This window comes from Branchiostoma lanceolatum, chromosome 2 (genome assembly GCF_035083965.1).
Source record: "Branchiostoma lanceolatum isolate klBraLanc5 chromosome 2, klBraLanc5.hap2, whole genome shotgun sequence".
Taxonomy (NCBI): Eukaryota; Metazoa; Chordata; class Leptocardii; order Amphioxiformes; family Branchiostomatidae; genus Branchiostoma; species Branchiostoma lanceolatum.
The window spans coordinates 38,037,177-38,060,718 of NC_089723.1; the positions used below are offsets into that span (position 1 = coordinate 38,037,177).

The 23,542-nt window shown below is 43.7% G+C and overlaps 2 protein-coding genes across 5 annotated transcripts in view; one reads left to right on the forward strand and one right to left on the reverse strand.

Annotated features, from left to right (window-relative positions):
- The window catches only part of LOC136428966 (coiled-coil domain-containing protein 171-like), a 29,110-nt gene extending 13,059 nt beyond the window's left edge, over nt 1–16,051 (forward strand). For 2 of the 3 annotated variants that reach the window (XM_066418813.1, XM_066418815.1), the window contains 19 exons: nt 361–522; nt 983–1,021; nt 1,961–2,128; nt 4,033–4,221; nt 4,384–4,536; nt 4,943–5,294; nt 6,714–6,890; nt 7,816–8,042; nt 8,542–8,724; nt 9,179–9,358; nt 9,845–9,990; nt 10,691–10,745; nt 11,166–11,228; nt 11,647–11,715; nt 11,918–11,965; nt 12,079–12,180; nt 12,885–12,982; nt 14,331–14,417; nt 14,757–16,051. In XM_066418813.1, the coding sequence (XP_066274910.1) occupies nt 361–522; nt 983–1,021; nt 1,961–2,128; nt 4,033–4,221; nt 4,384–4,536; nt 4,943–5,294; nt 6,714–6,890; nt 7,816–8,042; nt 8,542–8,724; nt 9,179–9,358; nt 9,845–9,990; nt 10,691–10,745; nt 11,166–11,228; nt 11,647–11,715; nt 11,918–11,965; nt 12,079–12,180; nt 12,885–12,982; nt 14,331–14,417; nt 14,757–14,853 (2,595 nt within the window). In that variant the 3' untranslated portion in view covers nt 14,854–16,051. Of the gene's footprint in view, nt 1–360; nt 523–982; nt 1,022–1,960; nt 2,129–4,032; nt 4,222–4,383; nt 4,537–4,942; nt 5,295–6,713; nt 6,891–7,815; nt 8,043–8,541; nt 8,725–9,178; nt 9,359–9,844; nt 9,991–10,690; nt 10,746–11,165; nt 11,229–11,646; nt 11,716–11,917; nt 11,966–12,030; nt 12,181–12,884; nt 12,983–14,330; nt 14,418–14,756 lie in introns of all 3 variants that reach the window. The other variant, XM_066418814.1, reaches the window with a different exon arrangement.
- A 53-nt stretch (nt 16,052–16,104) lies between these two features.
- Nucleotides 16,105–23,542, reverse strand: part of LOC136428967 (centlein-like) — an 86,424-nt gene continuing 78,986 nt past the window's right edge. For both annotated transcript variants that reach the window (XM_066418816.1, XM_066418817.1), the window contains 8 exons: nt 23,244–23,414; nt 22,767–22,849; nt 21,587–21,755; nt 21,017–21,112; nt 20,255–20,440; nt 19,130–19,336; nt 18,091–18,165; nt 16,105–17,638 (listed from right to left, as the gene is read on the reverse strand). In XM_066418816.1, the coding sequence (XP_066274913.1) occupies nt 17,537–17,638; nt 18,091–18,165; nt 19,130–19,336; nt 20,255–20,440; nt 21,017–21,112; nt 21,587–21,755; nt 22,767–22,849; nt 23,244–23,414 (1,089 nt within the window). In that variant the 3' untranslated portion in view covers nt 16,105–17,536. The remainder of the gene's footprint in view (nt 17,639–18,090; nt 18,166–19,129; nt 19,337–20,254; nt 20,441–21,016; nt 21,113–21,586; nt 21,756–22,766; nt 22,850–23,243; nt 23,415–23,542) is intronic.

A 23,542-nucleotide genomic window follows, 5' to 3' on the forward strand; every position in this document is an offset into this window, starting at 1 on the left:
GCTTTCATTTGAAAAATCAACTTAATCCAACATAATGATTGTAGTTTGCTTTGCTGAAAAAAAATCAATGAATTCCTGCTGATCGACAAATCTTGCTCAGTGTGCACTGACAAAAAGTAGTTGATGCTACTTGAAACGTGTGACCGTTTTCAAAATCATATCCAGTTCTAAATCTTGGATGGAGTGTGTCATTAAGGACATTAAGGTGTGTGACCTCACCCGCATGGACCTGCTGGACAGAGCCTGGTGTTAAGACTGGCCAACTGCTGCCCTGACTTGTGTGTCAGGTACCCCTGCATACTGGATACTACTGCTACTACTTGAATAACTGCTGTTTGGCGTATCACTGAATTCCTCCAGGAAACCCAGGCCGCCCTGACAAACACAAAGAAAGAGCTGTCGCGTGTGCAGAGTGAGAACTCGGAACACGAGGCGGCTCTGGCGTCACTGCACTCCGACATGGAGAAGGCCATGCACAGGCTGGACCAGGAGAGGAAGAAGTGCGACGAACTCAACGATGAGGTAGGACTGAGGGATGTTCACTCACTCACTCACTCACTCACTCACTCACTCACTCACACACTCACTCACTCACTCTCCCACTCACTATCCGGTTTAACGTTTCATGTAAAAGATTTCTGAATCTTCCCTGAAAACTGTGTTTTTGCTGAGGAACCACTTAAGAATGGGGCAACCTGAGATCTGGAATGCTGATTGCCGTTCTAACAAGGGGGCCCTACATGTACCTTTGAAACTATCGACAAATGGGGCAAATTCCGGATTGTCTCCTCTGCTGTAATTCTTCAAAACATTCCCTTGAATCTGAATCTAATTTAGTGTGTTTGTGATGGTACTTGAGCTTTGCTTTCTGGACATGTGGTTTGTAAAATCGGCTCAGAGTTATTTGTTTGTTTGTTTATGTATATGATGATGTACAGTGTAAACTTCTGCAATATTTGTATACTTTTTCTCTCCATTTCAGATTCAGAAGCTGACGAAAATCTACAAGAACGAGAACGCTGTAAGTTGGCTTTGATGCCTTTTGACTTAATCCATAACGATCACTCTTGGAGAAAGTCTTAAAGCTTAACATGCGAAGTAAGCTACCTTAGGTACCACTAGATACTAGTAGCCTCCTGACAGCGGTTACAGGATCACAGCGGTTACAGGATCCCAAGCAGATACGGGGCCTCAAGTAGATACGGCCCCCAGCCAAAGAACCTGGACCCGATAAAAAAAAATTGCAGTGGGAAAGCCTGCAACGGAGGCTAAGATACTAGTAAGGTGCATCATGAGAATGGGGAATTCTGTAACAGCTCACTTCCTTCTATTGGGCAAGTATTGCAGAAATTAGAAATGTATTTTAAATGATTACCCTGGAATCCATCCACTTCTAGCTCCAGTTCACTCCAATGTTAGCCTGTCCCCTGCCCCCAGTGAAACACTTGGTCCTTACTTCCTGCATTTTTCAGGAATCAGCTGTTTTTCAGAACAACAGAGGCAGCGCAACCAGACGAGTCTAATTATACTTTTGAATGCCTCCTTGAACCCTATTACCATGTTGTTGCAAGGGCCGTGTGGCACAGCTCCAATTTTGTGTGCACAAAAGTTCATATGCACCCAGTAATTCCAGCCCTGTCATAAGTTCAGATGGAGTTTAATAATTTGTATTTGTAATAATCTGTAGTAATTTGCAGGTATGTTTTTATTGCCAGATATGTCGACTGATGGTTTCAGTCATAATTAGCTCCTGACCTCTGACCTCCACCAATCCTTTTCTTCAATTCTACCTGCTTTTACCTGTATGTAAATATGTAATTATGTGTGTATGTAATACTATGTATTTTGTGATGTACATGTACCGGTAGTGTTAATGAGCCCTGGAAGATTAGCCCCCTAGAGGGGCTAAAGGGTATCTCAATAAACTCAACTCAGATGAAGATTTGCCGATTTTTCCCAGGACAAGATCCACTTCCTGCACACGCTGTACCAGCGCCTGGTGACCGGGCGGGTCGTGATGGAGTCCACCGACCCCTCCCTGAGCAGCTTCTCCTGGCCGGAGCTGGCCAGCATGGTCCAGGAGCAGGTGGACAGTCTGCTGACCGACCTGCACAGGACCAGGGAGAGGGTAGGTGTTTGTTTGTTGGTTTGTTTATTTGTTGATATTTCCGGAGCTGGCCAGCATGGTCCAGGAGCAGGTGGACAGTCTGCTGACTGACCTGCACAGGACCAGGGAGAGGGTAGGTGTTTGTTTGTTGGTTTGTTTATTTGTTGATATTTCCGGAGCTGGCCAGCATGGTCCAGGAGCAGGTGGACAGTCTGCTGACCGATCTGCACAGGACCAGGGAGAGGGTAGGTGTTTATTTGTTTGTTTGTTTGTTTGTTGATATTTCCGGAGCTGGCCAGCATGGTCCAGGAGCAAGTGGACAGTCTACTGACCGATCTACACAGGACCAGGGAGAGGGTAGGTGTTTGTTTGTTTGTTTATTTGTTCCCAGTGTAAGTGATCAAACCTTGCAGTCCCGTCTCTGAACTCGTATCATGTCAATCCTTCCACAAATGAGGGAAATTTTAGTGACTAGAGGAATTAATCAATTGCTCTCGTGATGATGTCTGACAATTTGGAAAGGGGTGTGGGAAAATATTGAGGGTGAAAATTTCAATTCATTAATTGCTTCTGTAATAATCATCAATATTATCTAATTGGCTCTATCAAGATTACCCGTAAAGGATAGAAATGACCTGTGAAGTTTCTACATTGTCTTTCCGGCCTGTGTCGTCTTAATTAGTAGATGGCCCAAACAGTTTGAGAATTTAACACTTGTTTCCTTCTGGTTTCACACTTGTAACAAGGATGTTTCACAGCATGCACAGGTAAAGTATGGAAGCACAAGTGATTAAAGAGGTCTTATCAGTTGTGTGATATTTTATAATAATGATAATGGTACCACCATTATTGTCATTTTTTTTTATTATTGTTATTATTGCAATTTCTTGTTTGTATTGTGATACTATATTAGTGATGATACTTTACTTGTTTCTAAATGTACTCTGGAGGTGTTGGCCTTGTAAAGGATGCATCGATCCTGTTGCCAAGACCTCTCAGATTTCATTCTGTGAAGTTTGATAAATAGATGAATTTTTCCCCCCAATACTTTCCATTCCTATTTGCTTATTATCAAAAGCCTTTTACATGCGTTCCTCCTTTCTCTCACTTATTATATATAATAAATATGCTTTCCTGTTAACCTCTTTTAACCTTCTCCCTGCTGCCTAACTCTGTAACCAATAGGAAATTGGGTGCCAAACAGCTACTTCAGAGTGCTAAAGGTTAAAACTGCAATAATAGAATTGATTCAACCAGGAATTAAAACACTGAAATCCTTCTTTACCCTCCTACATATATTGCAAAATAAAACCACAGCAAAAGTAAATGCATTTACAGTGTGTGTCATTATTCTGACCATCTGTGCCCATGACATTCCAGCTGGGCTACATGGAGTCAGTAGTGAAGAACAAGGATGAGAGCATGTGAAAACATTCTTTTCCCTCCTGCAAAATAAAGCCACGGCAAAAGATAATATGACATTTATGTCATACCTGGGCAACGATAATGTTCCATACAGGTGTTCCGTACTGGGCAGTTACTTTTATTATTGCACTTTAGGTTCTATTTGTATCACACAGGCTTCCATCGAATATTTACAGTAGAATGCATTTTGAATGCCCCGGTTGCGCCACTAAAATTCAAATATCAGATTGGGAGGTTCGAATCAATGTTGTTATAATTTTCTTGTTTGAGGACACAAAACTTCTGACGCATTTCGCATTGAAATGTGTGTTTTTTCAGCTGAGTATGATAGAAATGAAATACAACACGTTGTATTCCGCATCGCTCTCAGTCCCGGCCCCCCCGTGGGTCGTATCGCCCTTCAGCCTTTGGGCAATACGAAAAACACTGTGTTGTATTCTGGATTTATATTTTTATATTATGTGTGTCATTACTTTGACTGTGCTGATGGCCTGTTCCAGCTTGGCCACATGGAGACGGTGGTGAAGAACAAGGATGAGAGCATGGTCCATCTGCAGCAGAACCACGAGAAGAGCATGGAGAAGGTTGCCGTGGCAACCAGGGACCGGGAGGACAGCTGGGCGAAACAGAAGTCGGACCTGGAGCAGCACTACGCCTCACTGTTACAGGATCTGCAGTCCAACAGCAAGGTGGGGGGAGACAATTTTCAAATAATTAGGTGCACAGCTGCAATTTTTGGTACACAAAAGTGCATATGCACCCAGTATTTCAAGCCTTGTAACATGTATAATATCATGTATCTATCTGTGATACTTAAGACTTTCTCATCTCTGAAAATGTACTCTTCCCAGAAATCTCAGTCGCTGGCTGACCAGGCCTGGGAGCAGGTCCGCGCTACGGGAACCCTGAAGGAAGGGCTGGAGGCGGAATGTGCCGACCTTCGGGGGAAACTATCCCGGGCCCAGTCGGAACACTCCTCGCTTCTCACGGCGTGCGCGCTCCTGGTCTGTATCTGTATAGCCAGTATAACCGCCCTTCGGCATGACACACAAGCTTCTGTGTCTGTAATGCCAGTATAACCGCCCTTCGGCGAACACACCAGCTTTGCAGGCACGCGGTGTGGCAGCAGCTGTTTATGTTACACTGAATGACGTCTAACCTTTGCATATCTAACTGCATGCATTGTTTAAAGCTGTCTAATGTAAGATGCCTCTGTGGCAACGAGTTCCACTCTATGATTGTTGTGAGAACACTAAGAAAAAAGGTTTTTGACCACATCAATCCTAGGTTGATCAGTCTTGTACTTGTAGGCATGACTATTTCTTGTCCTTTTCTGAGCTTGATACTTAGATACTAACCAGTCGGTACGTCCACCAGTTTATTTTATGCCATTTTGTACATCATGCATAGATCGGCGCCCTCTACCCGATGTACGCTCGGACCGGCGCCCTCGCCGCGCAGAGAGCCCTCATGGAGGAACAGTTTAACAACTGCGAGGCCATGAAGCACCAGGCCAAGATCTTAGTCGAAACGCTCAGCTCCGCCATGGGGGAAATGACCGGAACGGTTTCCATGACGACCAGACCGTGGAACCCCATTCTAAAGTTCCGCGTCGGGGTGGTCGCGGTGCTGGCGGCCAATCGGTTGAACTCGTTTACTGGACAGGGCTGCAAGTTGTTCGTATCCCACGATGCACCAGACGGAGTGGGCCGGTCCATTGTATGTATCGGAGGGGTGAAAGGGTCCGTTAGACCCATCACAGGTGAGTTTGCAATCTCCATATTGTGCATACTGATGATTTCTGTAACTGCTGTGTCCCTGACTTAGGCCACACCTATTTAATTTGTTGGTTCTCGGGCTTTTAAGAAAAAAATATGCTTAACTGTAAGAACGTCATGAACAGAAAGCCAAAGGACCATGGCCAGGTTTGTGCCTTGGTGCCCTCAGTTTTATTGAGTGAATATAGTCATGCTCAAGTTTTCCTCCCTGCCCTCTGCTTTTATGGTGTTTGGCTGCATAATTTCACCTTAAAATGTTCATGAACCAAGGAGATTAATTGTTGTGGTCTTACAGTAAAGTCTCTGAGATGTTTTGATGAAAAGCTGCTTTTGTTTTCACCCCTCCCAAGGCGTTGGCTTAGGTGACAGAAGGCACGGAAGAGAAAGTCACTACAGTAGCTTTAATGGCTACGGTAGTCAGAACAGTTACCGAAGAAACAATCATGGCTATAGGAATGGCAAGTCACACGTCAAACTGCTTTTCAGAATGCATGCTTTGTGAACCTCCATTTTGCATGCAAAAGTATCAATGATGTGTCCTGGAGTTGTCTATAACAATACTGAATGTTATTTGTAACTTTAATATGCATGATTGCACGTTGAGTCAGCATGTTTAACAGCATGTTTAACATCAGCAGGCATGCACAGCCATAGATTTGGTGTTTTCTTCCAAAACATTTGTCAACAAGAAACCTGCCATTTGTATTGAAATACAGGTTCAAGTGTACAAGGGTCATTCAAAATGTTGGTAACTTCACCCAGAGACAAGGGGCATAACTAGCAAAATCCCTTCTATGAATGTTCACCAAAACTAAAATCATTGTGATTATTTCTTTGCAGGTGATGCCCTTTTGAAAAGCCCTAAATGTTTCTGGGTGATGTTGAGAACGTTTTATCTGATCTTCATACTAGGCAGGTTTTTTTTCCACAATTCAAATCGAAAACAAAAGTTAAGACACTATGTTAACAAAAGGCAGTTTAACCCTCTCCCTGCTGCCTAACTCTGTAATCAATAGGGAATTGGGTGCCAAACGGCTACTTCAGAGTGCTAAAGGTTAAGGTGTGTAACTTACTGTGAGTGCAGAATCTTGTTAACAGTCAAAAGTTTATACACCAGTCCTATTCTTCTAGCCTGGAATCTGGTCTTGTTACCTTCCGGTAGCAACTGTTGAAAGCAAACTAAAGCACACAAGACTGCATTCTAGCCTGAGTACCATCCTCCGTAGTGACTGCTGGCTCACTGCTTGTCGCTTGTTAACCACGGATTAGCAAGCAATAACCATTGAGCCAGCAGTCACTACGGAGGATGGTACTCAGGCTAACTGCATTCCAGGTAAGTGTGGTAATATCTGTGGTTAAGGGAACACTTCAAAAGATCTATATACTATGTTGATATCACATAGGTGCTGGAATTAGCGACAGCAGAAACCAGAGAAGTCATAACGGCAGGACCGGTCAGACAAACGGCGGGACCGGTCGGAGCATCAAGCAGGCGGCGGTGCGGTGGTTCCACAGCCCGGACCTGCTGGGGGTCCTGGTCAACTCTGTCGCTGAACTGCAGGAGACTCTCAACAGGACAGGTAGTTTGGTTTGGTTTTATTTTATCTCTATTGGTGACACAATATTAACTTTCCTTCCTTGAGTCCAGCAAAATGAAATAATGCGAGAATAGCAAAAATGATGCAAAAATGAGAATGGGAGGGTCATAAGTCAAGGCAAAAAAAAATTTTTTTTTAATTGAAATAATAGTACTTAATTTTTTAGACTAATGAAACAAATGTTGTATGTCAAGTGGGTGTGGCCAAACTACAGGGGACTCTCAACAGGACAGGTATGATCAGGAAACACGCTAAGTTAGTCATACTTTGACTGGCTTGGGGGTCCTCCAGAAGTTGCAACAAGTCACAACTTACTAAGGCCACACCTATTCAATTTTTTGATTCTCGGATTTAAAAATACTTCTAAACTGCAAAATTAACATAAAAGGGGAAATTTTGTACCTTGATATGAACAGAATCAGGGGTGAATATAATGAAATTAGAATGTTTCTAGTGATGCTGAAGAAGAGTGATGGATGTCACTTGAAACGTGCGGAAGTAATCTCCGTAGTTTATCCAGTAGTAGAGTCTTAATTGTATATGAATATTGTTTACCTGGATGTCTAACCTTCATCAACGTATACAAGTAGTCAGATTCAAGTTTTCCTTCACGCCCGGTTTTCATTTTCACCGCTTGCTGAATCTTAGCAAAGAAATGTCCAAGAAACAAGAAAATAAATTGGTGCGTTATCAACATAAGGAACCAGTGTTTTGGGTAAAACTGATAACAAGTATATTCGTGCAGTGCATAATTCCTTCCCTCCAGACCCTCATTCTGGCCTGCCCAGCTCAAAAGCTGATGAACAAGCCAAATCACACCGTACCTAGGGAACCAGTGTAGCATATCTAAGTACGTGAATGTCCAGAAAATACATGTATAACAGCATAATTCTTTCCTTCTCACCAGACCCCCAGTCCGGCCTGCCCAGCTCTAAAGCCATCGTCAGCTCTGCCAGAAACTCCTTTGCTAAGTTGATGAACAAGCTGAGTCCAGAGTTCAGCGGTCTGATGGCGGACGGGAACGGCGGGAACTACCGGGAGAAGGGCGCCCTGATCCGATTCCTGGGCCACGGGCTGAACAGGGTCCTTGCTCATTCCGCACTGTCTGGCAAGCTGCAGGTCATGTCCTCACAGGTTAGTAACCATGGTAACCAAGCTGCAGGTCATGTCCTCACAGGTTAGTAGGCTTGTCCTGTTAACCTTTTTACTGGTGAGGGAACCTTTCTGTACCAGTTTTGTATCGGTTGTTGGGTTAGCCAGTGTAAAGATGGTAAACCATTATTGTAGGAAAACCAAAGTACAAACTTAAATCAATATATAAGGTGGCTGCTAGGGAACATTCTTCCATGCCATCTGTTCTTTAAACGTTCAGAATCAGATAGTGCCCTTCACTGCCCTTCATAAAAATGAAGATGAAGGAAACTGGCCTGCCGATGTTTCTGTAACTGTCTGTTACCTTCCATGTACATGTTCTACTCTGCAATAGTTTTAGGAAAAAGCAAATTTTTGAACTCCTGAATCCTGTAGCAAATCATATCAAGCCTGCAGTTTGCTTTCGAAAGAATCCCAAAGCTGTAATACTAATATGTTATGATTCTGTCACTTTTAACCTTTGAACTCCTGAATCCTGCAGCAAATCATGTCGAGCCTGCAGCACCACATCCTGGACTTCACGCAGCACCTGCACGCTGCGGAGGTCGAGCGGCGCGGCCTGAGGGCAGAGGTCGCCAAGCTGCACAACGAGACGGACCTGCTGCGCCGCCACCGCGACAAGGTCACCATCCTGGAGGACGAGGTCGAACATCTCAGGACGGAGGTGGGTCGAGAAGGGAACCATAGTCTCTTGTTTTACTCCTCAGGCTTTGTAAAGCCCCTGCCACACATTCAGGACCTTTCCACAAGTTTGGCATGACTGTGTTAGTCACAAGTGGAACATTTCAGGACAGAGGTGGGGAAGGAGGGAGTGGTAGTCTCTTGAATTACTCCTCAAGCTTCATAGTAGCTCTTGTCCTGCTGGCAATTTTAATGCAATTTATTTCACTTATTTGAATTCTTAATCAGGCCCTTGACTTTTTCTGTGCGGCTGTGGAATTATTGGTCTTTTCCCATTCGGTGCGTTTCGCTGCGGTATGATGCGTTCAGTTGAGAAACACCCCCAACCTGTGCACACACACACACAAACACACACACGCAGACAGACACACAGTCCTGAAAGCATAACTAATCTTATCAAAGGGATATCATAAGACCTCTTCCTGTATTCTCCACAGAACTCCCAGTTGGTGCCGAAGGACCGGTTTGACAGCGTGTGCCAGGAGCTCAGCAGCGCCCTCCAGCGGGAGCAGCAGGCACAGCAGCTGCTGAACGAACAGAGCAGCCAGATGCACCAGCTCGGCAACCGGCTGGACGAGGGGGCCGAGAGGGAGAAGACTTTGTCAGAGGCCGTCAAGGTTCGTACTTCGTTCGTTTGTTTGTTCGTTCGTTCGTTCCTTTGTCCAGACCCTCACAGTGCCTAGTGGCACATACATGTAGGGCAGCAAGTTTGCTTGCTGTTTCTGTAGCAGGGTATATTTTTACAGGGGGGGTGGGGTGTGTGCTAGCTCTTCCCCTTCAACATGCTTGGCAACAGGCTGGAAGAAGGCGGAGAGGGAGAAGACTTTGTCAGAGGCCGTCAAGGTTAGGGCTAGATAGTCCAGGATTTATCTGTGGATAACAAAGTTCTTTGTATCCAACCAAAAAAATTAGTACCTCGCCAAGGTTTCAGTGACTGCCTGTCACTTTTCCTGGTCCAAACGAAATGTTGGCTAGCTATCAACTCTCTGGTGTACTGTAAATTCAGAAAAGTTTGACAGTGGTGGTTTTATTTTCACGTTTTTACGTACTCTGTAGTCTAAAATATGAGGCTGACACAGAAAGATCTCACATTGACCCCCCAGGATCTGTCGGAGGCAAAGATGGACATGCGGAGGAAGGAGCAGTCGCTACGGCAACTGAACAAGCGTCTGTCCCAGCTGGAGACGGAGAGGAGGGAGCTGCAGGAGGGGCTGATGAACGCCGAGAACGACCTCAGGACCTCCGCAAAGTAAGAGGCCAGACAACTCTCCATACATACATGTTTCATACTCCTAAAAAGTTGGAGTGTACACATACATGTAGTTTAGCCTCCAGTATTCCTTGTCATACATCATTTCGGTCAAGTCTTTTCCATTCAAACAAGTTTCAGACTCGATATTAAGGTTCTTTAATGTTAACATATGGAGGCCTCTTCTTCTGGCTTCTGGAGACCAAAGAAGCAGTTTACCAGCTGGTTCGCCACAGCGAGTAACATGGAATACTGTAAAACCTACCCAAGAAGACTACTCAGGGGACCGATAAAATCTGGTCCATGTGGACAAGTGGTCACTATAGACATGATTCTTATGCTTGTGACAATGGGAAAAGTTATCTAAGGGACCAAAAAAAGTGGTCACATTGGCCAGGTGGTTCTTATGTAGTAGAGATTGTCACCAGTACAAGTTTGACTGTAGTATGTCAAACAACAAGCTGAAGGGAAGCAGCTTTTCTCATCATGTAAAACGTTTTGGACATTCTTCTAACAAATATAAAACGTGCAGCTGCCAAAAAAAATCATTTCAATGCACGACATTCAGTCAGGGGACTGTAAAGGAAGGTGTGCTTATTCAGTTGTAAAGGCTGTCCAATAGCTTTAAAAGTAACTTAGAAAGATTGAGGGGTTAACCATGATACAAAATTATTACATATATTTTTTTTCTTCCTTCCAGGGAGAAGGAGACATTGGCCAGCTACCTGAAGTCAGTGGACATAGCTCTACAGGAGGTGGGTACTGTATTTTACACACTTTCTTAGAATATCCATGCCTTGTCTTTTGTTGTGACAATGTCTTTGTAGTATACAAACATAATGTCTTTGTACATGTAGTATGCAGTGTATCTCTCTGGCTTGTCTTCACTGACGAAGATTTCAGGGGTTTTGTCCACGTCTGGTACATGCCCTCTGGTGGCTGATGAGTCCCACTCGGGATCTGCAGAGTCGGCCACAGCGGCTGCAGGGGAAGGATGAGTCTGGGGTTGTTGCCGTGACGGTGCGGTTCTTCCTCCTGCTGCGCTTCTCCTCTAGGGCAGCTCTTCGGTTCTTGCAGGTTCTTGCATAGGTTCTATGCAGTGTATACTACATGTAAAAAGACATACTGTGCAGTCTAGAACCTCTGTGACTCAAACGTTTACTTATTTCCTCCAGAGTAAGGACCAGGTCGTGCTGTCGAGGACTGGGATGGGACCTGTGGAGTTCACTCTGCCCCAGGTGAGGTTTCTTCTTCTGTTTTTACATCTTATTTAGCTTAAGTTTGTGTAAATGGGCAAAATACAGCTCTTTGAGCACTGCTATATCATGTACATTGTACATGTGTATGACTGTATTCTGATCTAAAGCTTGAGAATTCCTCGTCATTATTATTGACGAATGTGTCATTACAGCAGGTGTATTGGTTTATTCAGTCCTACAAAGTAAAAACTACTGCTACTAACAGTTACATGCACACTACAACTGCCTTTCCCCATACCGGTAGTAGGTTTGTTATACTGCACCAGTAATGAATTTATAGTTTGAATTAATTGAAGAGCAATAATTTTGAATCAGCAATTTAATGCACCGTGATCTATTGTGTTGTTATAGTCCAAATGAAGTTAATTCTGAATCTTGTCTTGTGTTGATGTTACAGTTGATGTTGCCGAGTGAGAAGATCGCTGCAGAGGGCGGAGCCATCGGGCCTGAACTCATCGCCTGCCAGGTCTGTCTGTTTGTTTGTTTGTTGTGCATCACCAGTAAACAGTCTTTTTGCATAACACACACATACAGTAGGTACAAGCTGAGTAAACCAGGACTGTAAGGTTTGATACACTCACAACAGGACGAACCCCCTTCTCATTTTGAAAATGGAGGTAGAATCTTTAACATGCTCAAGGTGTGGCTTTTCTCAAACATTTGCCCAGAATGTAGTCCAGACGTTTGTGGAGGCCCAGCAGCAGGCCCTGTCCCGTATCTCTGTCCTGGAGGGTTAGAGTTAGGTTGTTAACTGATGTCTCCTCATGTTGTGTTTGCCCAGAACGTTGTCCAGACGTTTGTGGAGGCCCAGCAGCAGGCCTTGTCCAGGATCTCTGTCCTGGAGGAGGAGATCACGTCCCACAAGAACCACATCAGCACACTGAAGAGGGAGCTGAGCGAGGCCTGTCGCAGGGAGCTGGACCAGGACGAGGTATTGTTCTTTTTTTTCTTTTTTTTTTAATGATCTCGCTCAATGCAAGGCCGTAAGAGGCCACTTCTCGGCATTGAACTAATTGAACTAATGTGGCATAGGTGAGAGACAGCGGTGTGTGTTTGTTTTGAAGGTTTGTAGGTTGTATTCGGGGGGAAAGCAGTGAGCTGGGAGGGAATTCCAGAGTTTTGCAGTTCGTGGAAAAAAGCTGTTACTGTAGAAAGACTTAGAGGCTGGTAGTTGTACAGTATAGTGGTGTTCTACGTGTATATTAAACTTGGGGATGTCCCTGTAGTTCGACTGGTAGCAGCCTCACAGTTGAGCTTCTGGTTCTAATTAGCTGGTGACTGGGGGACCTTGGTTTAATTTTTGTTCATTACATCTTGGTTGGGGCTGCACTTTTAGAGAAAATGAGGGTGTACCGTGAATGTAAAAATGTAAAGTGAGGGTACCGTGTTCAAGTAGGTGCCTTGAGCACGTTAAAGGGGAAGGGCTAGCAACCCCTACCTGTAAGAATATACCCTGCTACTGAAGCAGCAAGGAAACTTGCCCCATGGTGCCACTAGGCACTACAAGGTTCTGAAAAAAAACATTAAATTCTGTGTATGTTTGTGTGGCATTGATTGGCTTACGGCCTCAAAAAGGCTATGGGACCTTTATATTACCTTTAGGTACTTACACCTGCTACTGTTCCTCTTGGCCAGGTGGTGAATCGGCTGGCACCTGAGACACCTTACGGCACCAGGTCGGCCCCCAGGTACGCAGCGGACAGGAGCTACAGGGAAGACTTCGCACCTCTCAGGTAACCACGACCAGGTGTTCAGCTAAGATTTCAGCACAAAGGACAGGGCAACATCACTGGATCAGCACTATGATGTAGATAGTTTTTTTGGGGGGAGGGGGGCAGTCACACTAGCAAGTGAGATGAAATTTTAGCTACAGGGAAGACTTTGCACCTCTCAGGTAACCTCAGCCAGGTGTTTAGCTAAGATTTCAGCACAAAGGACAGGGCAACATCACTGGATCAGATCTATGATTTTGATGTGTTTTTTTTGGGGGGGGAGCAGTCACACTAGCAAGTGAGATCAGCTTTTCATGTTGCACATGTACTGAACTGGAGCAAAGGAATGGCATTCAGCACCAAGGGCTGCTCAAGATGGTTGTTAGACACACGGCAAGCAGTGGCACTAATCCCCATTTTCCACACAACAGCCTGGAAACATCCGTCTTCTCAACCATTTAAGTTCCGTTGACATTCTTTATATACCGGGCAGTGACCATCTACATCGCAATAGCCTTTTGGGCACACAGGCCACTACAGTAGGGGGCTAGTCCACTTGTAGTGGAGCGTGTTCAACTTCCATACCCTTTTCGAGTGCTATGCAGAGAAAGCAGTATTTACCAATCTCAAGTCTTTTGGTATGACCCTTTTCATCCACCGTGTGTGTGTTTGTGTTTACTTAGATCCTCAATTAGCTTAACAATATACAAGTACATTACGGCTAGACTAACAGACTTCACTTTGTCATGCTGCAAACCTAAGGGACTGTGCAGTGTGTTTGGCTGTGCATCAGTTCTTTGCTGTAACAGAGGGTATGTCTTGCACGGGGAAGCACAAACTTCACTCACAGTATCTGTGACAGCAGTGCACACAATTCACTTCTCTTCACAGTCACCACCTCAGTAGTTTAATGTGCACATCACTGGCTAGACAGAAGCAACTGCACCCCCGTCAACCTCTTTTTACCCGGAAATCACACCTAAGATAGCACGGTACAGAGGTGTTCTCAAATAAAATGGATAGGACTTTGGTAGAAAGTTGGCCAGAATATGTACCAGAGGACTGGCAATATGAAACTGTGGAGTATTGTCGTGCAGGGTACTTTAGACATGATTTTCGTGTTGACTGTACGCATAGTAACGCAGTACCCACAATGGCAGATGGTGAGCGGTACTACGTGTAGTTGCCAAAAAAGTTGTGCCATGGTTTCTGGGCAAAAGGAGCTTGATGGGGTTAAACTGCACAAGCACAAAAGTCTTTGGAAATATTGCTGCAACTTTTGGTGATGAAAGTTTCCATAAAATCTTAATGTCTCCTATTGTTTTGCCTGGTGATGTGTTTTGATGTTGTGTGTTCCTTGTGTGTTTAGGGGGGAGATTGATAACTCCTACAGCATCCTGAAGGCCAGTCCAAACCGCAGAGGCACCTCTATGGCCACACCTCACATATCTGACAGGTATAGGCTGATTGAAACTTACACGGCATTGTTTAACCAAGTCATGTTTATATTTATTCCCTTTCCTGTTTATTTCTGGAAGCTATGTTTCTTCTTCTTTCATAATACTCCAGGTGAAGCATGCTTTTAATTTCAAGTAGCTAGTAGAAGCGCTATGTGGCTTCGCTACAGCTCCTGCTAAAAAAGTACAAGTTCTGTTCTGAATCAGATATTAAGACACAAAATATAATTTGTTGGTTTTTGAACAAATTTTTTTTCAAATCCAAGAACCAAGGAATTAAGATGTTATGGCATAAGCTATTGGTTAATCTGTCCCCCAACCCTTGCTGCCACCTCCAGGTTACGCTCCCCCACCCGAGTGAGGACCCCCTCCCCCACCAGGACCCGTCCCCTCCCCAGGGACTACTCACGGAACTTCAGCGGCTCCAGGAGATGACGGCCTGCGGTACATCCACATTAGCCTCTACCAGGCCCCGCGGATGGCTGGAAAAATGGCCAAATAGAGTGAATACTAATAGTGTGCTAAGGGAGCCAGCTACGGACAGAGGGTCCAATATGCCATCCACGAGAGGTCACAAAATGTAAATTCTATAGAGGACTAACTTCTCTGGCATGTTATCCCTCTATTTGGCCAATTTCTACGATTTTCCCAGCGACCTGTGGAGCCTGGTAGAGACTACATCTATTTGCTCCGGAGCAACTGAGGCCACAATGGCAGCTATGACACCCAGCAGTGGTCAATAAGCTGCTTCACTGTTTGATATGTGCATACACGAGGTCAAAGGTGAAGGTCGTAACTTGTAAACAATTCTTGCATAGACCATGTCTAGACATGCGTTGATGAATGTTAGACATCCAGGTAATAAGATACGCCAAAAATAGTTACTCAGGCAACTGGATAAGATTTGAAACAGTAAATCCATGTCTAGACATGGTTCATGTCTCAGGGGCTTTCAAGTTATTAGTACAAACAGTGAATGACACTGTGGATGAGCATTTCACGCAGTGAACTAGCTTATTCAGACATTGGTGCTTCCGACGCATTTCTATTTAGCATAGGAAAAATACTCAAGTTGCCAAGTATTCGTAATCATTCCAATACAGATGTACATTTCTTAATCAGGCTAATGAAATGAGTTTTCAATGTTGCTTCTTTTTAACAGTGTTGCTTGCTATCGAGTGCATCAGCTACTTCTTCTTCTTCCTCCTTATGTAAAATCAAATCTCCATGACATTCTTAACTGCTAAGTAAATAAACTAGTTAATTTTCCAGATAATTTTTCCTGCTGCAATTTGTAATTATATCAGGGTTATATCATTCTGTTCTTTCTGTGGTGTGCTCCTAGACCTCTTCTCTTGTTGCATTTTTTGTCCTTTGGTTGAAACAAGTATATGTATACTTTGCGCTTATCAAATTGTGTATATAGGTTTGACTGTAAGCATGTTATGTTTTGTTATTGTGTCTATATCTTGTTCGGTGAATCTTTTTAACAATTCGCTTGTGCAAATTTATTGCGAATCCAGTGCTATTTATTTCACAGTAATGAAGCAATAAGAAAAATGTACAAATTAATGTTATGTACATGTATGAGCATTTGAAGGTCTTTCATTAAATGAATTGAAAGCTTTTTCAACAGTCTATTGTGACTTTGTATGCTGACTGTATTCAACATTAGTGCACAAGTACCCGTTTTAACTAAAATACTTTTATTTTTCCAATGTTTGAAATTCTACATGTAAAACAACTAGGGATTAATCACAAGAGTGCATTACTTTTTAGTTTCAAGGTACTTTACATAAAACTATACAAAATTAAATTCCATAACATCATATTAAGTGCCATTACCAATTGACAGATCAGGATAACAAAGTTATTTTGTTCACAACCAGAGAATTAATACCTAGCCAAGTTTTGGTTACCGTCAGTGCCAGGGCAATGCTGACTGGTTCTACCTCAGGTATCAATTTTCTAATTGTGTACAAAGAACTTTGTTATCCAGTGATCTACTAATTTAAACCTAATAAAACTGTTCATGGAGGCAATTGATATATAAATTTCAGTTGAGATTTTTCTTGTAGCAGTACAAATATTGTTGAAGTGAAATGAGTAACTAAGATGAGATCCCTGAGTATCCAAACTGCCACTACTGGAGACAAAACTAAAAGGAGAGAGTATTTTAACAACAGTAAATGGACAGTCCATGGAGGTATACGTATGTGTGGAAGAGAGAAAACAAAGCAAACTTACACCTTTCCACTAGAGGCTAGAACTGCTTGGCAACCCAAAAACTTGACAAATTTCATAGACAAAGGACAAATTTTTGTTGCCTTTTAAATCTTACTTTCACAATGTGCATTGTATTTCAATTAAAAACCCAAGGGTCACACAAATGAAATTTTGGTTGCTCTACTGTCCTCCAGGCATTGCCATCTAGTGGAAAGGGGGGCCTAATCATGTACATGTACAAAGTGCCAGTCAAAAGTGATCACACCTTATACAAAATGTATATCTGACAAGTCTATTGATTAAAAACAAACAAAAAATACAAATCACTTATATGTACAGATTCACACATCTACATATGTACAAAAAAATACAAACGTTTAAAAACAATTCCATAATCCATCGAGGTATTGCACCTAAGTTTGTGCTGCATTTGGCAAAAATTGTATGGCACTGTTCAGTTTTGATACAATGCATAATCATGAGACTGCTCTGAAGAAAAAGAGCAAAGGAAACAAGACAGCAATATTAATAGAACTTTAGAAGAATTATCAAGACTGTATTCAAAATGGAGATTCCTGATTTGAGAGATTTTGCACGTTGGGCTACAGTAAACCTAAAAGTACACCCATCACGGTACATTCCAGAAATCTCCAAGCAAGCGTCAGGAAGACTAAATTGTTATTCCTAGCTGCCCTTAATCCTCCCCCCAATATTTGCTTGGAGATTAACATTCCAGGCTTCCTTGCTCAATATTCCTATTGCTTTACTCTGACAATTATAGGTGAGACTGCAGGCACTCCTCCATATAACATCTTTTGGCATACACTGATACAGTCTCCCTTGCTCAATACATGTTGTTTCATTCTGACAATCATAAGTGAGACCCCAGGTGTTAGTCCCCTCTGTCCTGTGTCCTGTACAATCTCTCCAGAAGGTCAACTCTCTCTTCCATCTTTTCTACGACCAGCTCTAACAGGGCGGTGGCAAAGGGTACCTGTGGGGACATCAAACAGAGTTAACAACAGCTCCAATTGACATTCACATAGAAAAGAGTGACAGTGATCTCGAACCAGTTTAGCTAATCCTCCAACGGTCGTGACAGACGAGACAAACAGTGTGTGCAGTATTCATTCCTTGTTCCAGGGAAAGTCCAGAGCTCTTTTCAACAAGCACAATGAACAGTGGACCCTACTAAGGACTGCAACCCTTTCCAGTAGCGTGCATATCAAGTATGTGACACAGCCGGGATTTGAACTCCCAACGTCTTGGTCTAGGCGCAGGGTGACTGCGCATACACCACATATATCTACGGCAAGTTAATCAATCATCCAATACAGAATCAGAGAATCATTAAAGGAGGACAAAGTCACAAAAGTTGATGCTTTGCTGCAGTGTCTAATTTCAGTGATAAGAATAAGAGCATAGTTTGTAGAATTTGAACTTTACCTTGGCACTGAGCACTTTCTCCAGCTTCTTGTTCCACTGTTGGTCTTTCTTCTTCTCAGCCTTAACATCAACGCCCTGCAGAGGGGACAAATTGTATTACCTTCCAAAAGTTACATAAATGTGTAGTTGCTATCATTATCACAGTGACTGTAGCATGATATCTTAAAACATCCAATAGTTTGCTATGGTTTCAACAGGTTGGTAAATCATTTCATAACAATTGAAAGTTCTTTGTCCTCTACCAGTACATCACCAGCTGATGTTTCAGTGACCGTCTTCCCAGGGTAATACTTACTGGTGATACAACCGTGATTATAGGGAGGATATAAAATCAGTCACGTTTGGGACCACACTCTTCACACTGCAGCAGAGACACCTAGCTGCAGTGTGAAGTAGAACCAGTTAGTACTGCCCTGAGGAGGGCGACAGACAGTCACCAAAACATTGGTAGGTGATCATGTACTGGTTGTGTGTAAAGAACTTTGTTATTCCCGAAAAATATTTCATCAGGTTGGTAGAATATAGGGTATAGGAGATTCTTTTTTACACAACCAGGTAATCTCACCTGCTAACATTTTGGTGTCTGTCAGACACCTTCATCAGAACTTCTGACTGGAGTACTGCTTCTCACCGCTATAAGTAGCCGATGTAGGTGGCACTTTTGCGATGAGAACACATTGCCAGACACAACTGCGTCATTGACTGGGAAGGGGCCAAGGTAATCGACAGAGAGGATAACAGATGCACCCGTTGGATTAAGGAGGCCGTCTGGATAAGGAAGACAACACCAGTGATGAACCGAGAGGAGGGGGGATACAAACTTAGCCACGTTTGGGACAGTGTTCTCACCGCAAAAGCGCCACCTACATCGGCTACTTATAGCGGTGAGAAGCAGTACTCCAGTCAGAAGCTCTGAAGAAGGTGTCTGATAGACACCGAAATGTTAGCAGGTGAGATTACCTGGTTGAGTGAAAAAAAAAAGAATCTCCTATATCCAACTTCGTTATCCTCTTTAGAAAGTTTCAAACGTATATCCCACCGTTCCTGCCTCCTCCTCCGGGTTCATGATGTCGTCCAAGTCTGCCTCGCTGATGTTGAGGATGGAGCAGGCCAGCGACTGGGCCTTGGTCAGGGACTCGTCCGTCTGCCCTCTCTCTCGTTCCCTCGTTCTCCTGGAGTCCTCCTGCACCCTGAGGACCTGCCGCCGGGTGGACTGGACCTGATGCAGCAGCTCTGCTGACAGAGCCTGCAGAGGGAAGCAGAAACGGAAGTGTCACACCTTAGAAACCAAGTTTCATTCTGAAATTATCATACTATGTACATGTTCTTTGCATCTTTGTAAGATCGGTTCAACCTACCGGTAATGACAGAGCCTGCAGAGGGATGCAGCAATGGAAGTGTGTTTGTCAGATCTTAAAAAACAAGTTTCATGCTGAAATTATCATACTATAATAATACAGATAGAAAACCAACATGAATTTTTCAGGTGCAGGAGCTCTGCTGACAGAGCCTGTCGAGAGATGCAGCAATGGAAGTGTGTTTGTCAGATCTTAGAAATCAAGTTTCATGCTGAAATTATCATACTATTGTACTTTGCATCTTTGTAAGACCGGTTCAACCTAAAGACAGAGCTTGCAGTGGGATGCAGCATGGGAAGACACTCTCAGAACTTACATGATCATAGGTGAGATTCAAGCTGGTGTGTTACGCAGAATGGCGGCTATACTGGCCATATGGATACAGATACATTTCATACAGATAGAAAACCAACATGGAGTTTTCATGAAGCAGGTGCAGGAGCTCTGCTGAGAGAGCCTGTAGAGCAATGCAGCAATGGAGGCGTGTTTGTCAGATCTTAGAAACCAAGTTTCATTCTGAAATTATCATACTATGTACGTCGATGAAGGTTAGCCACCCAGGTTATTTGGCGTATCATACTATGTACTTTGCATCTTTGTAAGACCTGTTCAGCCTGGGTTGCCCAAGGGAAGTGAATACCCACAAGACACTAGGCTCTGTGACACCGGTCGGGGTTTGGGGAATGTTGTTCGAACATGTTTACTTCTGCATGGATGCGCGATGACAAAATGATGAAACCATTTTGTGTGGTTCAAATTAGTCTTTTGGATTGTACTGAATTGGAGGATACTAAAATGGAGGGTACCTTGACGAAGGTGTTGAGTTCCCCGACCCTGGTCTGGCTCCTGTTGAGTTTGGTCTCCACGGCCTCGATGGCCAGCTCGCTCTTGGTGGCCAGACCCTGCAGCTGGTGCGCAGCGGCCGACTCAAGCTCCGACGCAACCGTCTCCGCCTCGTGTCGCCGCGTCTGGGTCTCCTGCAGCTGTTTCGTCTGACAGAGGGAGAAAAGGTTTCAATGCTAAGGTCTCCTGCAGCTGTTTAGTCTGACAGGCAGAGAAAAGTTTTCATAAAATAAACTTATCTCTGCTGCCTAACTCTGTGACCAATGGGGTTATGCAAATGGGGTACCAAATGGCTACTTCAGTGTGCTCAAGGTTAATGTCAAGGCCTGCTGCAGCTGTTTCATCTGACAGAGGGAGAAAAGGTTTCAACACTAAGGTCTCCAATAGCTGTTTTTGTTTTATATCTTTTTCTGACAGGCAGAGAAAAGGTTTCAATACTAAGGTCTCCTGCAGCTGTTTGGTCTGACAGGCCGAGAAAAGTTTTCAATGCTAAGGTGTCCTGCTGCTGTTTGGTCTGACACACAGAGAAAAGGTTTCAATGCAATGAACATCCTATCCAGGATACATTATTACAGGACTGGTATTAACTTTTAGCATCTGAAAGTTACTGGGGCACAAGACACATATCAACATGAAATCAACATACTACCCCCCAAATAGTTACATTGCTGTGGTACCACGAAACGTGATGACAAAGTGTGTGACTGTATATATCCAATGTTTACCTTCTTTTCCAGGTCCTGCTGAGTCTGGAAGTACAGCTGCTCGTAGTGATACTTGTCCTTCGTCACCGCTGCTATTCTCCTCTTCAGGGAGCCCAGCTGTAACAGAAACAGCATCTTCAGATCTGAACCTCCTTTACATGAGAACATGTACCTCATAGACTGACATTTTAAACCATCTGGATATCTGTTTCAGTAGCAGGGTATGTTTTTACAAGGAGGGGTTGCTAGCCCTTCCCCTTTAATTTTCTCGTGGCACCTCCTCGAACATGGGACCTCCATAAAGACTGGTGCAGCCCCAACCGAGATGTTCTGCCCCCTGGACTTGAACTAATTTGATAAAAGGAGCTCAACTGTGACGCTGCTACCAGTGAGCTACAGGAATGTTTTTTGTAAGCCACACCAATTGGCAAACATTTCTAAAATGTTTGCAAATAAAACCTGATTAATTCTGATGTGTCACAACTTGCTGTCTTCGTTGTGACCACACCTGCCAGATGACCACACGTCTAAGTGACCACACCTCTAAGTGACCACACCTGTAAGGTGACTACACCTCTAAGGAGACCCCACCTGTGTTTTCCTCTGCTCGGTGTCGAGTGTGAGAGCCTTGATCCTCTCCTCCAGCTGCTGGACCGCGCTGCTGTCTGTCTGGGCGTTCTCCTGCGCCATCTTCACCTTCAGCTTCATGTCCTCGATCAGGGTCCTCTTCATCGTCACGTCACGCTCAAGACGACCACACCTGGGTGGACAGGTGAGGAGAAGTTTTTCATCAATGTCTTATCTTGATTTACATCAGACGACCACACCTAGGTTTAAGTGATGCCGCTTAGAAAAGCGTGTTTTGCTTGAGTGCGGCATCACTATGTGCTGTTTTTGATGTTGGAATAAAAAGAAAGAAAAAACCTGGGTGGACAGGTAAGGCGGAGTTTTTCATTAATGTCTTATCCTGATTTACATCAGACGACCACACCTGGGTGGACAGGTGAGGCAAAATGAGAGGAAAGTAATCTTGATCCAGTTTAGCTGACTATATATATATATATATATATATATATGTCTTCCCTGTCACGACCAGTGGAAGAATAGCTCTTCAGTCAGCTAAACTGGATCAAGATTACTTTCCTCTCATTTTGCCTCACCTGTCCACCCAGGTGTGGTCGTCTGATGTAAATCAGGATAAGACATTAATGAAAAACTCCGCCTTACCTGTCCACCCAGGTTTTTTCTTTCTTATATATATATATATATATATATATATATATATATATATATATATATATATATATATATATATATATATATATATATATATATATATATATATATAGTATTAACAGGTTCATTGTACCAGGGAAATTCCCCTTAGCTAGCTCTTTTCGACAAGCACAATGAACAGTGGATCACGGCTTCCAAGCGTGCATGTCGGGTGAGCAACACAGTCGGAATCAAACTCACAGCTTCTAGTTCCAGAGGCAGGGCCGTTAACCACAGGACTACGCATGCTATACAGAGTCAGAGGTATCAAATTGAATGTCTTTCTCTTTCATGCAAGGGTATCTTCAACCGTCTGTCACCTTCTTCAGGGCAATAATACATGTAGCTGGTTCTACATGTACCTTGCACTCAATCACATTCGGGACCGCATTCTTCGAACCAGGTAGTATTGCCCTGAGAAAGGTGACAGGCAGTCACCAAAACAGGGGCAGGTGGTAATGCTTGATTCATAAAAAACAAATCATCATCTCCGTACCTTTCCTGGTAGGTCCTGAGCTGTACGGCCTGGTCCTCATTCTCTGCTCGCAGGGCTTTGATAACGTCTGACTGCCGAGACACCTGAACAGAAATCACATCAACATGAGTATAGGACTTTCTCAGCACACATAATACCAGTTGCCTATAGTATGTTTCTCAACTTATCCTTTATTTGTACCGGTCACATGTATTGTAACTAACACATGACTGTGCTACTGCTAGTATCCCATTTTTATGGGGCTCAGCAGTACAAAAGAAGATAGCTTTACAATGTTCAAAAAGCATCTTGAAGTGTCTGTTTTGCCTATAGAGACATACATGCATAATCATACTCTAACCAGTTGAAGCGTCTACAAAGTTCTGCTTCCGGTATTCTCGGTTACACATCATTTCTGTCTTTTCCAGTTTCTAATTCTATAATGCTCTTAAGTGTGGAGAATGGACGGCCTCTTCTCCTCTTAGAGACATGGGTTACCTCATTAGCGGTAGTCCTGACCCTGTTCTCCAGGTGCTTCCAGTCGGCCTGTGTGTGGGACTTGGCGGCGTGGCTCCCGCCGGACGTGATGGAGGCGTCCCCCAACTCCGCCAGCTGCTTCTCCAGGGCAGACTTCTCACTCTGACAGGACTCAAGCTCCGTTGTCAACTTCTGCACATCAACAAACAAACAAACAAAACAGATGGAAGTGACGGCACAGTCTGCTTGCTGGTACCACTAATATCTTCTTAAAATATCTTTAACAAACTTTCCCCTGTAATTTAGCTGCTAGAGGCCCC